This window comes from Podarcis muralis, chromosome 5 (assembly GCF_964188315.1).
Source record: "Podarcis muralis chromosome 5, rPodMur119.hap1.1, whole genome shotgun sequence".
Taxonomy (NCBI): Eukaryota; Metazoa; Chordata; class Lepidosauria; order Squamata; family Lacertidae; genus Podarcis; species Podarcis muralis.
In genome coordinates this window covers 28,186,193-28,203,915 of record NC_135659.1, presented here as the reverse complement: position 1 = coordinate 28,203,915, position 17,723 = coordinate 28,186,193, and the positions used below count along the sequence as shown (strand labels likewise).

General features: G+C 41.9%; 1 protein-coding gene across 3 annotated transcripts in view; it reads left to right on the top strand.

Moving 5' to 3' along the window:
• DPYD (dihydropyrimidine dehydrogenase) overlaps nucleotides 1–17,723 on the top strand; it is a 501,994-nt gene that overhangs the window by 38,290 nt on the left and 445,981 nt on the right. For all 3 annotated transcript variants that reach the window (XM_028732753.2, XM_077928465.1, XM_077928464.1), the window contains exon 2: nucleotides 691–801. In XM_028732753.2, coding sequence (XP_028588586.2) covers nucleotides 691–801 — 111 coding nt within the window. The remainder of the gene's footprint in view (nucleotides 1–690; nucleotides 802–17,723) is intronic.

Sequence of the window (17,723 nt, the reverse complement as noted above, 5' to 3'; positions counted from 1 at the left end):
TTAAAATGAAAATTCTTGCAGATTAACGGGAGAACTAAGTTTATTAAATGGGTGCTGCTGTGGTCTAAACCACAGAGCCTAGGACTTGACGATCAGAAGGTTGCAGTTTGAATCCCCGCGACGGGGTGACCTCCCATTGTTTGGTCCCAGCTCCTGCCCACCTAGCAGTTCGAAAGCACGTCAAAGTGCAAGTAGATAAATAGGTACTGCTCCGGAGGGAAGGTAAATGGCGTTTCTGTGCGTTGCTCCGGTTTGCCAGAAGCGGCTTAGTCATGCTGGCCACATGACCCGGAAAAACTGCAGACAAACGCCGGCTCCCTCAGCCTGTAAAGCGAGATGAGTGCTGCAACCCCAGAGTCCTCTGCGACTGGACTGGGGTACCTTTACCTTTACCTTTGCCTAGGTTTATTAAAGCAAACCAACATAACTCTTATTTCTAACTCTATTCCAAATTCATAGAGCCTTCAAGAGGGAAGACTAGGCAACTTTAATTGTTACCGAATGTGTTAAAGTCTATTTTTTTTACAGATAAGTTTCACACACACACACACACACACACACACACACACACACACACAGACCTAGAGTGCTGTGATTTAGTAGGTTTCTTAAATTTTCTTTCTTAACTGTGTCCACGCCTGAACCTTTCACTTTCCCCAAAAATCAAAGCCTTGTTTTCTCTATCCACAGAATATCCTAGCACTGAACCCTCGAAGACAAACTCACGCTTCTTTGAATTCAACTGCAGCAAAGAAACATGAGAAAAAGCACTGGAAAAGGAATGCAGATAAAAGCTGCCCGGTAAGTACCACAGCTGTTTCTGCTGCTTTTCACACACAACTTGGGAACACTCACTGCCTGAATCTCGGCATGCTGGATCTTCCAAGTCAGATCTTCCTGATCTAGAAGGCTTGCTCAGACCACGGTTGGCTGGTCTGAATGGTACAACACACAATGGTGTCGTTTGGGGGGGGGGGGGGAAGGATGCGATCTATTATTCCAGAAAGGAAGGAGGGAGTGCTTGCACTTGTCACACATTCCTAGTCCCTCCAGACCATGTTTGGGAGGATGAAGAACATTATGTCTAAATGCAGCCATCATTTTGTGTCTTGCTGAGTTAAGCTTCCAAATGAAAGAAGATTAAGGAGATGCTCTTAAATTAACTTTATTGTGAAAAATGCTATTGCAAGTGGAAACCACATAGAAAATCGGTTTAAATTATGCTCCTTGTCTGCTTGGGTTTCTATTATAAACTTTTTTAAATTCTCTGATAACACCCCCTTTCTCCTCCCATAAAAGATGCTGTTGGTTACTTGTTATGGTCTTAAATCCCATTGTTAATTTTGATTCTCTGCCCCACGCTGCCCAGTGCTTTGTTGCAAGAACGTCCTGATCAGAAGGGCTATAGAATGATTTTTGTAGTCATGCAGATGTTAGAGGTCCATCCATCTCAGAAACCTAATTAAATTGTGCCTGGTGCTTTCCCATTTTCAAACCTTGTTACAATGAGTACCCTAGAATCAGTTTTAAAAGATTTGAGAATATCCATCTAGACCCTGTGAAATGCATAGGGATTGACTGAGCCATCAGTATACATATAACTAGAGCATATACTGGTCTACCACATCTGAGTATTGGGGTTTGGGGGGAGGCAAGAATTAGGAAGTGGGAATTACTCTGGAATATGTGGAGGGGGGAAAGTCTCATGTTTGAATGTTCTCCAACAAAAATCAGAAAATCCCTGCACCTACAACACTAGCATGTCACAAAAAATTCTTATTGCTTTATCCTTCTTCCAACATGCTAGGTTATGTATTTATTAAATTTATATATCACCCTTCATACAGGGATCAAGTGTAAGCTTTTTAGACTTGTGGATATTCCTGGTGGGTTCAGATTACCCTTTCCCACCTTTGGAGAGTATTTATTAGATGCTCTTCAGCACCATGTGTGCTTTAAAAAAACCCCACATACAATGTCAGACAGATCTCTCTCTAATCACTACCTTAGTTCAATAGCAATTAGAGATATGTAGGTAGAATGCTAGTTCTATGAAACATTGATCTTTTCAATCACAACTATTCAGCCAATAATTGGTGTAATTTGTCAAGGGGCATCAAAAGGAAGGACTTTGACATTGGACTCTTTGAACTGATGTCTGTTCTGAGCTACACTTTTCCCCCCTGCAATATTTCAAAGTCCATTGCGCGTTGACTTAACATTGTGGAAACTGCACAAAAAAGTATTGAAGTGATTGTGTGTTTGAAAAATAATGTTCATACATATTATTTACTGCAAATACAAAAACTACTGTTCAGCTCTTACTGATCACTTGAAGTCGGAGATCTTAGCCCAAATCTAGAGGATCACTGTCTGAAGAAAGCTGTGCCCCCAAAATGGACAAATTAATGTGCTCTAGCAGTGATTGGGGATCACATGATGCTAAAGATGCTTAGCTGGCAGTGTTTGTAAAATGCTGCCGACACAACTGTTCTTCTAAGCAAATAAGCCTTGTGTTTTTAGATGGGGGAATTTTACTCTGCATGCTGGTTCAGCTTCCACTTATGTTGCATCTGAAGTCGATGGGAATTGCAAGTTCTCATACTCTCTGAGGATTTGGTTCAAAAGCTCCGAGAACAAACTAAATTCTTTTGATTATCTGCTATACTTTCTAAGTTGTTTGTTATTTTTCCTGGTTGTATGCATAGTTGAAAGTGTTTATTGACTCTGCTTAGATTAAAGCTCAAACGACTAATACGCTTGGTTTGAATTCACAGTTGACGATAAAAATTTAGATAAATCCAGTTAGGAATAGTAGTGTTTGAGGCCTTTAAAAAAAAGAAAAGAAAGCCTGAATAGCAAAATAAACAGAATTTTATTCACACAACTTTGTTGTAGCAGCTTCCTGGGGAAAGGGAAGAAAGGAGATGCTCTCTAGCTCCCAAGTGGTTTTGGTTTATTCTAGCAGTGTGGAGAAGCTTACCTTTTGATGATTGTTATTCAGAATCTGTAAGTTTTGATTTCATGTACCATTTGCCAGGAAGGTAGCAGAATCATGTGTATGGCTTGTGGGGGGTTTTTTGTAGCTGACTCTGAAAAACCTTACTACAAAAGCTGAAGACTAGGTGTAGGAAAATGTATTGCTAGGCAACACTATATTACCATGGATCATAGTTTTGAGAATGTCCTGCTTGGAGCTGGTTGGGTAGAAGCCAGGAGGAGGAAGAGGAGAAGATATCTCAAAGTTGCAGGAATAAATTAAAGGAAGGATTAGGGGAAAGTGTTATAACATATTGCAGAAAGCAAAGAAGCAAAGGGATTTTAGTTAACCGGAGGACTGGTTCAGACATAACCTTAAATCGGCCTTCCCCAACTTGGAACCTTCCAGATGTTACTCGACTATAAATCCCATCATCCCTGGCAATTTACCATGTTTGCTGAGTTTTGGTCCAAAACATCTGGAAGCAAAAACATATTCTAGTAATTTGAGAATTAAACTAGCCTCCCTCAGGACTCATATATTCCCATTCTCCCTCCAGTACAGCTGAGAAGCCTTTGCTTCAATATTTTGATTAATCTTAATTGAAGTTAGTGGAAACAAGTCAACTTCAAGCCATGGTTTTTGAAGCTGGCTTATTTTCCCTAACTATAGTTAAGCTTAACCACAGTTTAGGGTTCATAAGGTAAAGGGACCCCTGACCATTAGGTCCCGTCATGACCGACTCTGGGGTTGCGGGCTCATCTCGTTCTATAGGCCGAGGGAGCCGGCGTTTGTCCACAGACAGCCTCCGTGTCATGTGGTCAGCATGACAAAGCCGCTTCTGGCGAACCAGAGCAGCACACAGAAACACCGTTTACCTTCCCGCCGGAGCGGTACCTATTTATCTACTTGCACTTTGATGTGCTTTCGAACTGCTAGGTTGGCAGGAGCTGGGACCGAGCAATGGGAGCTCACCCCGTCACGGGGATTCAAACCACCGACCTTCTGATTGACAAGTCCTAGGCTCTGTGGATTAACCCTCAGCACCACCCGCGTCCATACTAAATTGGTCAATCAAACCAAAAGCAGAAGTGGTATACAGTCGTGCCTTGCCTCTCCAGAACAAACTTAGGAAGGCTCCAGTCCTGCGAAGCCCTACTGGTCACAGGACCCAGCTCCTGCATGCACTCCTGACAGCCTACAAGGCACCACGGAACCGTCTTAGCGACTCCATTCTGAATTTGTTGTAGGGTTTACTCCTCAACCTTTTCTTCTCCCAAAGATATCTCACCAGGCAACAGAGGTTTAAGATAAGAATTTTCCTTCTCCTGGATGGGCTACCTTCCCAGGTTGTTGAGCCCCATCTGCCTCTCAGGTGTGTGTGTGTGTGTGTGTGTGTGTGTGTGTGTGTGTGTAAATAAACTATCTTTCATAAAGTCACTACAGTCGCCATCGTTCCTCATTCCCAAAGGAAACACACACCCTGGATGAGGACCAAGACCCCTGGAATCTTGTGCACAGTTCAGCAGACATTGGGTTGGCCGGTACCAATGGCATAAAATTCAAAGCTGAAACTGATTCATAAATAGTAACTGAAGCAAGCCACATTCCCCCTTCCTCCTCCATTTAACACTTGCAATCATACCGGTGGTAAAATTCTGGTATGAAGCTCCCAAGCTGTAGTTTCTTGTGGAACTGATGTGGGAGCTTTGTTTTTTTGTTTTTCCCCCATTTGGAAGAAGGCAATGAAATGAGAGAGGAGAAAAGGTCACCAGTACTTGGCAAACCAGGGTTCTTTTTTATTTTTAGGGCAAAGGAGAAGCTTTTCAGCTGGACGGCATCATCCATCTGGGAAAACATATTTTCTGATAGTTCCAGCTCATGCCTCAGACTCTGGCAGCAGATTGCCAATGACGCTTATTGCATGGTGTAATCCCTTTGGAAATGGTCTTTCTCATTTTGTATTTGGCTTGGGCCATGATAAATATATTCACACTTCACCTGGAGGAATGTTGTTTTGATACAGCTGGTTTTCTGCTCCACGTGTCTCCAGTTCCCTAAAATAACCACTAGCTCTTGTGTGTTGGGATAGTGAGAATTGAATTTAAAAGTGTTTGTTTACTGGTGTTTCAACTAGGGCTGCGCTAAAAGTATTAATTGTTTTTGTGGACATTCTTTGGCAGCATACCTCCCACCCAGCCAAGAACCCATTATTTGGGAATTTTGTGGGTGTGCTTGCTTTGAAAGGGTTCAGTTATTCAGGACGGAAGCACTGATATTACTGAATTAACTTTGTTTCCCATAGTGATGTCTAAGCATAGCCACATCTCATATGATCCCATTAATTTTGTGATCCGTCATTGGTTGGGATAACTCACGTGCAGTAGACAAAGAGAATGTAATTCAAGGGCAGTATGAACAATACTTAAAATAAATAAATAGAAAAGGAAAATGGTCCTGAAATGGCAGTAGACAGGGAAAACTGATCAGAAGGTAGCAGAGGTCAACTACCTTTGTGGACCAGGGGGTACATTCTGAATTTTGAGAGAGTGCTGGTGGAGGTGCCAGTCACAAAATAGCTGCTTTGGATGGTGGGGCATGGCATAACACAAAATGGCTGCCGGGGGAGAGCAGCATAACACAACGTTAGAGAGGCAGCCACCTCCAATTACCTTATGCTTACCATAGGAGTGCAGCTATGCTCTGCTGGTCCAGACTGTGGAGATCACACCACATTGATTTCACACACACACACACAGAGAGAGAGATGCTGTCTAATAGCAACAGGGAGCATCCCCAGGAAAAATATACATGCTGGCCACACTACACTCACTTACATTTCACAGATATCGTTTAGAATGTTTTGCCCTAGAACTTTCCTTCTAGGAGGGCTTAGATGCATTCCTCCCTTCCTCCCTTTAAATGAAAGCTCTGAGTCTAGGGCATCTGCCCAGTGAAAGCCTTCATATCTGTCTTCAAGAAAGAAGGCACAGTGAGCAAGTAAAAATACTGTGGTCCAGCAAATGGTGCCCATGGGTGCTGACTTAGCAACCCCAGGAGTATAGGATCGAGATACACAGTGCCAGATTTACAGTATAAGCTAAATAAGGTGTAGCTTAGGGCCCCATTCTCTTGGGCCCCCCCCAAAAAAATTAAAGGAAAAGAACCCTGGATGTACATTTCCTAAATATAAGATAAAGAAGAAATAAAATAAAACCTACATACAGCAACAGTGTTTTGTGTTGTGTAGGCTCCTATGATGTAAGTAATGGACCCCACCTGCTAGCCTGCTCCCTAAAATACCACTGGTTTGCTCATTTCTATATCAATTACTTTGATAAAATACATATTTTGTTATGTGCAAATGGCTTTAGATACCTACTAGGTCCATAAATTTCCAAATAGCATATATTCAACATAAAAAACAGCGGCAATTTGTTGTTGACAAAGGACAGCTGGACATAAAAAGGGCCCCATTACCTTCAGTAGCTCAGGGCCTCATCAACCTAAATCTGGCCCTGGAGATACAGTCAAACTTCGGCTCCTGAACGCCTTCATTTTGGAATGTTTTGGCTCCCAATACCTGGAGGTAAATGCTCTGGTTTTTAAAAGTTTTTCAGAAGCCAAACGTCTGACGTGGCTTCTGCTTGGTTGCAGGAAGCTCCTGCAACCAGTCAGAAGCCCCGCCTTGGTTGTCAAACATTTTGGAAACCGAACGGTCTTCCGGAACGGATTACGTTCGACAACTGAGGTTTGACTGTAATGTGAAAATCACAGCCAATGGTCTTCTCTTTTTTTAAAAAAATATTTTTTATTGCATTTTCAAATACACAAGCAAAAATATAAAGTTCACATAGAAAAAATAAAATAAACAAATAAAGAAAAAAGAAAATTCCACTTTCAGAAATATTTTTACATAGCCAATCGGACTTCCTCACATCTCCCATACCATGCATTCTTTACCATTAAAATGTCAGCAAATTATTACCTTTTTTCACATCTTAATTTGTACCTTTCAAATGTTTTAAATTTAAAATACTCTTTATCAGTTACTTGTACCTTTAATCACCTTTAGTAATACTTTAAATCTCATCCTTTTCTTACTTTTGACTTAATTTCCTGTTTCAAAAATCTAATCGCTGAAGCCAAAACTTCCAAATCGTGCAGTTTTTAACATTCATACAACTTATAGTATTTTTGTAAATAGTCCTTAAATTTTTTCCAGTCCTCCTCCATCGCCTCTTCCCCCAAGTCTCGGATTCTGCCAGTCATTTCAGCCAGTTCCATGTAGTCCATCAGTTGCATCTGCCACTCTTCCAGTGTAGGTAGATCTTGTGTCTTCCAGTGTTTAGCAATAAGTATTCTTGCTGCTGTAGTTGCATACATAAAAAATGTTCTATCCTTCTTTAACACCTTCTGGCCGACAATGCCCAGTAGGAAGGCCTCTGGTTTCTTGGGAAAGGTATACCTAAATACCTTTTTTTAACTCATTATATATCATTTCCCAGAAGGCCTTCACTTTTGGACAAGTCCACCAGAGGTGAAAGAATGTCCCTTCAGCCTCCTTACATTTCCAACATTTGTTATCAGACAGATGATATATCTTAGCAAGTTTGACTGGGGTCATGTACCACCTATATATCATTTTCATAATGTTTTCTTTCAGGGCACTACATGCCGTGAATTTTATTCCAGTGGTCCATAACCTTTCCCAGTCTTCAAACATAATGTTGTACCCAATATCCTGAGCCCATTTTATCATGGCTGATTTCACTGTCTCATCCTGGGTGTTCCATTTCAGCAACAACTTATACATTCTCGAAAGTACCTTAGTCTTAGGTTCCAACAGTTCTGTCTCTAATTTCGATTTTTCCACCTGGAATCCTATTTTTCTATCCAACTTTAAAACCTCTTGAATTTGAGCATAGTGAAGCCAATCTTGCACCTTATTCTTTAGTTTTTCAAAGCTCTGCAGCCTCCAGTTGTCTCCAATTTTTTCTATTATTTCCCAATATTTAGGCCAGCCAGCCTCCATATTGGGTCTCTTTCGGACCTTGGCCTCCGCCGATGATAACCACCTCGGGGTCTTACCTTCTAGTAAGTCCTTGTATTTTGTCCAGACCATAAATATTGCTTTCCTGACAATATGGTTTTTAAACATTTTATGAACCTTTACCTTGTCGTACCACAGATATGCATGCCATCCAAACGCATTATTAAACCCTTCCAGGTCTAGGACATCAGTGTTCTCAAGTAATAACCAATCTTTCATCCAGCAGAAAGCCGCAGCTTCATAATATAACTTTAAATCTGGCAGGGCAAACCCCCCTCTTTCTTTTGCATCGGTTAGTATTTAAAATTTTATTCGGGGCTTTTTGCCCTGCCAGACAAACTTAGAAATATCCTTCTGCCACTTTCCAAAACATTCCACTCTGTCCACGATCTGTAGGGTCTGAAACAAAAATAACATCTTTGGCAGTACATTCATTTTTATAGCTGCAATTCTTCCCAACAAGGAAAGTTTCAATCTTGACCAAATCTCTAAGTCCTTTTTAATTTCTGACCAACATTTTTCATAATTGTCTTTGAATAAATTCAAATTTTTAGCAGACAGGTTTACCCCTAGGTATTTCACCTTTTTAACCACATTTAATTCTGTCTCTTTCTGAAACCTCTCTATTTCCAGGGGTGTCAAATTTTTCTCCAAAACCTTAGTTTTCAGCTTGTTCAATTTAAACCCCGCCACCCAACCAAATTCATGAATTAACTCTCTCTTCGTACTAGATTCTGGCTCCTGTAATGTTAAAACCAAGTCATCTGCAAAGGCCTTCAGTTTGTATTGTTTCACTCCGACCTGTATTCCTTGTACCAACCGGTCTTCCCTAATCATGTTCAAAAGCACCTCCAGGACAGAAATAAATAACAGAGGGGATAGAGGGCAACCTTGTCGTGTTCCTTTTTCAATTTTAAACTCTTCTGTCACCACATTATTAACTATCAATTTCGCTTTCTGCTCTGAGTAAATTGCCTGTATTCCATTTTCAAACCCCCGTCCCACTCCCATCCCTTCCAAATTTTTCTTCATGAACTTCCAAGAAATGTTGTCAAAGGCCTTCTCCGCATCTATGAAAATTAGCACTGCTTTTGTATTAATATTAGTTTGCAAAAGTTCCAAAATGTCAATAATATTCCTAGTGTTATCAAACAAATGTCTTCCTGGGAGAAAGCCTGCCTGATCCTTATGAATTACTTCATTTAGTACTTTTTTAAGTCTACTTGCCAAAATATCTGCAAAAATTTTGTAATCCACATTTAGGAGTGAGATGGGACGGTAGTTCTTAAGTTGAGTCTTTTCAGTTTCCACTTTAGGAATCAATGTGATGAAGGCTTCTTTCCATGATTCCGGTGCCTTTTCCCCCTCCAAAATCTTGTTGCATACCTCCATTAGTGGTTGTGTCAAAAAGTCTTTCAGTATCTTATAATACTTGGAGGTAAGCCCATCTGGACCTGGAGATTTGCCTAGTTGCATGTTCTGAATAGCACCCTCAATTTCTTGTTGTGTTATTTTGTGATTCAGGATTGCTCTCTTTTCCTGATCAAGTTTTGATAATCCATTACTTTTCAAAAATTGGTCTATCTCAGTCTCTTCTTGCGGCCCTTGTGTGTAAAGCTTTTTAAAATATCTCTGGAAACACTTTCTAATTTCTTCAGGTTTCTGAATATCTCTCCCATCAATCTCTAAATTAGTAACAGTATTCAATTTTTGTCTCTTTTTCAACTGCCATGCTAGCAGTTTCCCACACTTATTTGCTGATTCAAATGATCTTTGTTTCATTTGTTTAATTTTCCACTCGACTTCTTGATTTATCAATTTCGCATATTGTGCTTGGTGAAATTTGATTTCTCTCAAGATCTCCTTCGATTTTGGTTTGGATCTCAATTTCTTCTCTCCGTCTCTTATCTTCTCTAGAATCTTATCTTTTTTCCCATTCCAAAGTCTTTTCTTTATCGTATTCTGTTGTATCACACAGCCAATGGTCTTCTCCATAAATATTTTACGTTCTTCCAAAGCACTATTTATGATCTGAAAATTACAATATAGCAAAATGTTTTGCACGGCCCTAGTTTTTGTACTATTGATAGTCCTTATAAGGGATTTTTAAAATTGTTTTTAAGATGATATCAGAACTGTCCTTGCACTAGGTAGAAGGAACAGTGCAAAGTAATATTTGAGTTCTCGTGTTTCTGTTCTAACAGAAAAAGCATGATTTTTTTTTAAAAAAACAACAGTTTAAATGAAGAATTTATTTTGAAATTATTTAAAGGAATATTAAGCACAAGCGGCAATCATTTCGTGTGGGGCTTCCATTCCTGGCCCCTGCATGTGTTGGTGGAGCATGTTTCAGTGTGCTCTACCCTGTTCCGCCCCTTTCTCTGTTCCACCCCTGTCCTGCCACTGGTGGAGGAAGAGGCGTGCGGGGGGAGCGCACCACCCCTGGCAGCGTGATCCTGGCAGCACGCCATTGTGGCTGCCCCCCGCCCACGCTGGGTGCCCCACCCCTTCGGGTGGCATGCCACACCCCTGCGGGTGGTGCACCACGCCCCTGGGACGTGCGCCAGCCCTGTCTCCACCTGCTGTCCTCCCCCCTGTCCTGGAGCATGTAGCTCTGCCACTGCATCCTGCCCTGTTCCAGGTCCAAAAGGACCAACGTGTCGGCAATCACGTGTCAATTGGATGCACCTAAAATGGTTGTCATCTGTATTAGTTTTCAAAATGTGAATTCTGGATTTCCACACCTGGCTTCCCCTGGAATGTATAAAATATACAAATAATGCACATGAGAGATGAAGTTTCATTAAAAAAAAAGTTTTTGCATCTAGATTTTACATTTGGACTCAAATATTGATAGAGATTGAATTCCTGGCCATCATTCAGGGATCCATATTTAATTCTTAGTTAATAAATTATTTTTAAAAAATGGTTGGTGAGGATCTGCTAAAATTATTTTAGGAATAGGCCAGGCACAGGCAAACTCAGCCCTCCAGATGTTTTTGGACTGCAACTCCTATCATCCCTAGCTAACAGGACCAGTGGTCAGGGATGATGGGAGTTGTAGTCTCAAAAACATCTGGAGGGCCGAGTTTGCCTATGCCTGGAGTGGGCCATCCTGGGGCTTTGCAGAGCAAGCAGGGTGGGTCAGATGATCTATTACATGAGTTGGGGTACCTATGACCACCCCAAGGTTGTTGAACATCTGGATGTTCTTGTTGATGACTGAAGACCATCAGTGATGCAACCCTCCATGCTTCACAGGAAAGGGAGTCCCACAGTTGAGACACGTTTACTGAGAAGACCTTATTCCATGTCCCTACACAGTAAATGACACTTTCAGGTATGATGCACGCACACACACGGCCACATACTATATATATTCCTTTGTCCTTTCTGAAATGCTGTCCCCAAATGTCACATTCTTTGCATGCAAAAGGTCTGTTTCAATTCCTGACATCTCCAGATAGGCCTGTAAAGGACCCCAGTAGGAAACTCTGGGGAGCCACTGCCAATCAGTATCCAAGAGACACAGATGGCTGGTTTAGTGTGTTCTTCATTCCATATAAGGCAGCTTCTTATGTCCTTTATCTGGGTGCCTTCCAGAACAGCATGTCATGATTATGCAAAATGAGCTGTTTATGAAAGGGGTAAATCTACACAGTCCCTTGTGTGTACGAAAGTGTTTGCACGTATGAAGAGGCCCCGTTTGGTTCCTCGCCATTATTATATATTCCTCTACTGTGTCATATTAATCTGGCACTGATGCATTGTCTTCAAGTGCCCTGCTCCAAAGTACAACTTCGTCAATGGCTCAAATGAGCCTTTAATAGAGTCAAGTAATGAGTGGGTAGGTTTTAACCTGCGGGAAATGAGGCATAACTGGTGGATCTTGAGAAGTACAAAAAAAGGCTGTCTTTTTCTTCTTTTTCTTTTTGAGTGGGTGTGGGGAGAGAGTATGCATGTGTCAACTTTTGTGGAATTATTTGGTGAGTGGATGTGCAAAGGTAGAGCACACCTGCGCAACCCAGTGCCCTCCTGATGCGTTGTGCAACAATTCCCATCAGTACCAGTCAGCATCACCGGCGGTCAGGGATGATGGGAGTTGTAGTCCAAAATCATCTGGAGACACCAGCCTGGGGCTGTATTAGAAGAGGGAAACCCCAGAATAAAACGATCAGCTTAATGATTCTGAATTATGGCTTTGGATATGATCTTTGGCTAACGCAATAAGATGTGACTTGACTTGCTGGATAGCAAGTTCCTTTTGTTTCCTTGCATCCAGGTCTTTTGTTGACTGCTAAAACATTTCTCCCCAAGATAATTACAAAGAGAACATCAGCTAGCATGAAGCTGATTTGAAAAAAAATAAATAAGCTGCAACAAATGAATAAATCCATTCACGAGGGTGGTGTTACTTGAAAGCACGGGATTTATCAGAAGCGCCTGTCTTTGCCCATCCCCATGATACAGCCACGCGCACTGAAAACTGGAGCCTGTAACAGAATCTCCAACACTCCACCTCTCTGTAATACATTGCTCCCACTGTGCTGTGCTGTCTTGACACATCAGCGCTGTTTTACTCTCCCTTCCCTCAATACAAACCCCTGGCTCTCTTGCACTCTATTTGTTATGTTTTGAGCTTGGTCCCACTGCTCCTTTCAGCCTTGTCTGTCTCATCTTCACTATATCAATATTATCTGTTGTGGTGGTCCCAGCTGGACCGCATTCTGTTCCCTCTTTTCTCTCTGCTGTCAGCTGAGCTTGAACAGAAATAAGATTCTTTGCATTTTGCATTAAAGCTACTGAAGAATATATAATTTGAAACGTGCCCGTGGACAAAAGGACGGAATTGCTCAACAAAAAGCTGTGAGGCTATGGGGCTGATTGAAACATAAATGTTTTCTTCCGCGGGGCTGCTTTTGGAAATGTCTTCTATAGCTGAATGAGGGGAGAAAATGTTAAAAATTGAATAGGAAATCCACATGGAATCAAGAATCCGGCTTCTGGATCTCAGCTGAAAATTCAATGTCCTGCCTTTCTGCATTCTGTTGCACTGCATTGTGCTGTATTTATTCATTTGAAAGCCTTTCTAAACCACTCAGTATTTGAAAACCTCTGAACAAAAATTCCTCACGAAAACAATAAAGCAATTTCATAAAAAGAGATAAAGCAGTCTTTGAAAAGAGTAAAAGGGAGGGGCCACAGCTGAGTGCTAGAACATCTTTTTTCATACTGAAGGTTCTAGGTTAAAGCCCCAAACTCTCTAGGTCAGGGAAAGACCATGCCTGACACTCTGGAGGGCTGCCATCAGTCAGTGCAGACAATACTGGGGTAACTGGACCCAGTAGTCTGATAGTAGTAGAAGAAGAAGAGTTTGGATTTGATATCCCGCTTTATCACTACCCGAAGGAGTCTCAAAGCGGCTAACATTCTCCTTTCCCTTCTTCCCCCACAACAAACACTCTGTGAGGTGAGTGGGGCTGAGACACTTCAGAGAAGTGTGACTAGCCCAAGGTCACCCAGCAGCTGCATGTGGAGGAGCAGGGAAGCGAACCTGGTTCACCAGATTACGAGTCTACCACTCTTAACCACTACACCACACTGGCTCTCTGGATAGAAGAAGAGACCTTGCTAAAACAAAGTTATAAAAACAAAAACTCAGCAATAACAGGGCCCACTCTTATCGTGGAAGGAAAGCCTGGGCGATAATCAACTGATGGATGATGCTTCATGTAAGGCAGGGAGAAGAGCTGTGTGGGCAGTGTTCGAAACTCCCATTCTTCTAGGTGCATTTTGTGACAGGGAATTTCATTAGCACAAGCAATTTCTGAGCTTCAGATTAAAACTGCAGCGTGGAAGGAAAGAAGGACCTTTCTCTGCCTCCCCACTTCCAGCTACTCTGAAGACTGGAGAAGAGGCCCTCTTAAGAATATTAGGGGGGTGGGCAGGGGAAGGACTAGACCATGTGAAAAATGAACATAAGATTTTATCTACAGTTTATTCATTTTCAGCTTTGTATGCTTGTTATTAAAAAAGCATGCCTAGACATTCTGTTGTTGCGCCCATAGCCTAGGTTTATGGTGCCGTTTAGCTCCTAGCTTTCATATCTCAGTTTCTAACACTGAGTGCAGGAGAAAATGACCATTTTGGATTTCACTGCCCTGTGATATTCTCCAGGGTGTGTTGTACTGAGTAACATTTCCTGAGATTATCTAATTTGCATAAGGGCAGTGTCATGGGCCAGGAGTCAGCTTCACCTGCTGAACAGCAGCCTGAAGGGGGAGAAGGCAGAGTGACTCCACCTGCATCTGATCAGCTTTCAAGGACTCAAAGGAGAAGGCACTGATGAGAACCAGCTGGCTTCAGCCTTCTTAAGCAGAGCTTGAGCAGCTTCCAGTCAGATGCTTGTAACAGTGCTTGCAGTTTCTGGCCAGACCTTGCTGCTTCCTGCTCGTCTTGACCCCATGATCATCAGATTCCTGGACCCCTGGACTGTCTGACCATGTGGATTGCTGTTTGCCCGATCCTAGAACTGGACCTGACTTTGTACGCTGACACTGTCTCCAGGCAAGTACATCTCAGAAACTCTTCTGGTTGGCTGGCTTCCCACTCCATTGAGCTCTGCACATTGTTGACCAGCAAGAAGACTATGACAAGGAAGGAGTCTCTCAGGTACATAACATGGTCCTGAGGTGTTCAGGGCTTTATGTCTTAATAACAAGGCCCAGTGCTCCATTCAACAGCCTGGCAGCAGTCTTGCATACCAGCTGCAGCTTCCAGCCCAGTCTCAAAGGAATTCCCACATAAAGCACGTTGCTGTATTTCAGTAGCAAGGTTACTCATGGCAGTCTAGCTATTCCTGTCCAGAAAAAGACACAGTTGTCGTACTAATGTAATAATAGTCACTCCTCATTGTGAAAGCTACCTGGGTCTCCAGTGACAAAGATGGGTCTAGGAGCACCCCCTAAAAACATGCCTGTTGCCTTGGAAGAGAGAGGTGTATCCCCACGTAGAAGTGGCAAATTGCCTAACTATCACACCTGAGATTCACAACCTGCTGTGTCTTCATCTTAAAGGATTTTGTCTCCGTCTGTTAGCCTGTCCACCACTGCATCCAAACTCTGGTTCACAATGGTCACAACCTCTCCTGATTCAGACATAACAGAGAATAGAGCCTCAAAACTCCTATTATTCCCAGTGGCTTCACATAGAATCATGACTTGTAGAGGTGGAAGGGATCATCTAGTCCAATGCCTTGAAATGCCAGAATCTCAATTAAAACATACATGAGGGATGGCCATCCCATCTCTGCTTAAAAATCTCCAAGGAAGGAGATTCCGCCACTTCCCTAGGGAGTCTTTTCCACTGTCAAACAGCTCTTACTGCCAGAAAATTCTTCCTGATGTTTCGTTGGAATCTCCTTTCTTGCAACTTGAAGCCATTGGTTTGAGTCCTACCCTCCAAGGCAGGACAAAAGAAATTTCCTCTATCTTCCATGTGTCAGCTGTTTAGATATTTGAAGATGGCTATCTTATCTCCTCTCAGTCTCCTCTTCTCCAGGCTTAAACATACCCAACTCCCTCAAGCGTTTCTCATAAGATGTGGTTTCCAGACCCTTGATCATCTTGGTCATCCTCCTCTCTACACGTTGCAGCTTCTCAAGACCTACATACTTTACATTATGTGATTCCTGAAGATGATGTAAGGGGGGCGGGGAGGGAGGGGGAGAGACCAAGCCTTAAAAATATCACCAAGCTAGGAACAAATTTGGGCTGTGAATAGACATGAACAAGAAATTTTATGAAAAACAATTAAGGTAGGGTTTTTCCTCAGGTGCTTTTTGACCCCCCTCAGAAGCTAAACACAAAAATGTTTGCATATCAATTTGGCATAATATTATTATGTATTAGTTAAAAGCATGGTAAATACTCTATTGAAAAATATCAGTATTGCATGGAGTAGAAGTTTTTTTAAAAAATATTTTACATAGATAGCTCCTCAAAAGCTACAGCAGCTTGTTCATCAAAAATGAATATATAATGAAAGGCAAAGATTATTGTAAAAACATACTCATATATTATGAATAATGATGTTATGTAAATTGCCTTGAGCTTAATGTTGCCTGTCTCAAGCTAGAAGAAATTCATGTGTTTTTAGAAGACGGAAAAATATGTCTGTCTGTCTCTCTCTCTCTTTAATTCCTCTAAGTAGTTTGTTTTCATTTGTGAGGTCTAGAATCCTGTGGTATAGACAAGTTTGAAAGGAGCAGTGGGATCAAGTTCAAAGGGATAGAATAGGAATACAATGTTTCTATTGAGAATAGTGTTCTCTAGGGCATTGTAATCGGACATTTGTCCTATTTGGGTATTCAAACCTTCAAACAGTTCTCATTCTGTGAAAGGGAGAGTGGTGTAGCACTTGCTAACTTCACTCTCCTCCATTTCATCCCCAAAAGTCTGGCTTCACTGTCATTCACACATTTGGGGTCCAGATCTGACCATGGGAGCTTGCTGTGCAATTCTAAATCCTGATAGTACAGGGTTCTAAATCACACTGGGGCGCCATGTATATAGTACACCCTACTCTTCAGATCTTCAGCTCCAGAATGTGGACAGTGATTACCATTGGGAGCGTAAAGGTAGAGACAGAAAAGCGGTTGAGCTTTTTTTTGCAAAGTGGTTGAGCTTTTTAAAGTTTTGCCCACAGAAATTGGACGTTTTTCAGCTATTTCTTAGGGAAATCGGCAAAAACAATTTTCCTGGACATTTAGACAATTTCCACCCAGACACTGCCTGAGGCTGCAGTAATCTGGATATGTCCGGGAAATTCTGGATATATGGCAACCCTATTAAAGGCAAGGGTGAAGCTCACTCTCCTGGTCCATGGTGCCTGAAGGGGGTTATCGAATCTAGTAGATCAAAATTTAATACATCTAGTTCTGCAAACATGTCATTCTATGGTATTCTGTTGTCTTCAAAATGTGTGTGGAATGCACAGTTAAGTCAACTGTGTTGTCTGACTGTTGATTATTCACACAGGTGCCACATGGGTTTATGAGGCACCACAAAGTAAGATATGTAGAGTCCTTCATATGCTGTTGTCTAAATTTTCCATCACCCCTGGCTATTAACTCTGCTGTTTGGGGCTGATGGGATTTGTAGTGCATAACATGGAAGGTGCCTTGTTGTCCACATGAGGGCTAGTGCATGGTTAATTCACTATGAGTTCAGTATCTGCTTGATTGTACTTGATTGTTTCCCCTTTTTCCTACTGTACAACCCCATTGAAAAATTAATAAAACACATTTATGGGTGGTGGGGAGAAGCTCTACGCATGAATACAACGCACAACTTTTAATGCTGATCCAAACACCTCATGACTCATAAAGCCCAAGTATCAAGAATTCTGACCTCCTGCCTGCTATCTGGCAACCTCTCTGCTTTTGCATTCCCAAGAAGGCAAGTAAACTGGAATTCTACTGAGACCTTGGTGAGTGGCCAGACATGGCTTTGGCCTGAAGGATTATAAATTGTGCAGGCCTGCCTGAACTAAATGATAGTCGTATGATTTAAAGCCATTTCCTTTCCAACAGCTCTTCATCTATTGCTTCAGGGTCATGCCCTCGCAGTTCCCACCCTCTCTTCCAACTAAATGCGCTCAATTGGCCATGACCACAAGGTTCCAGCTATT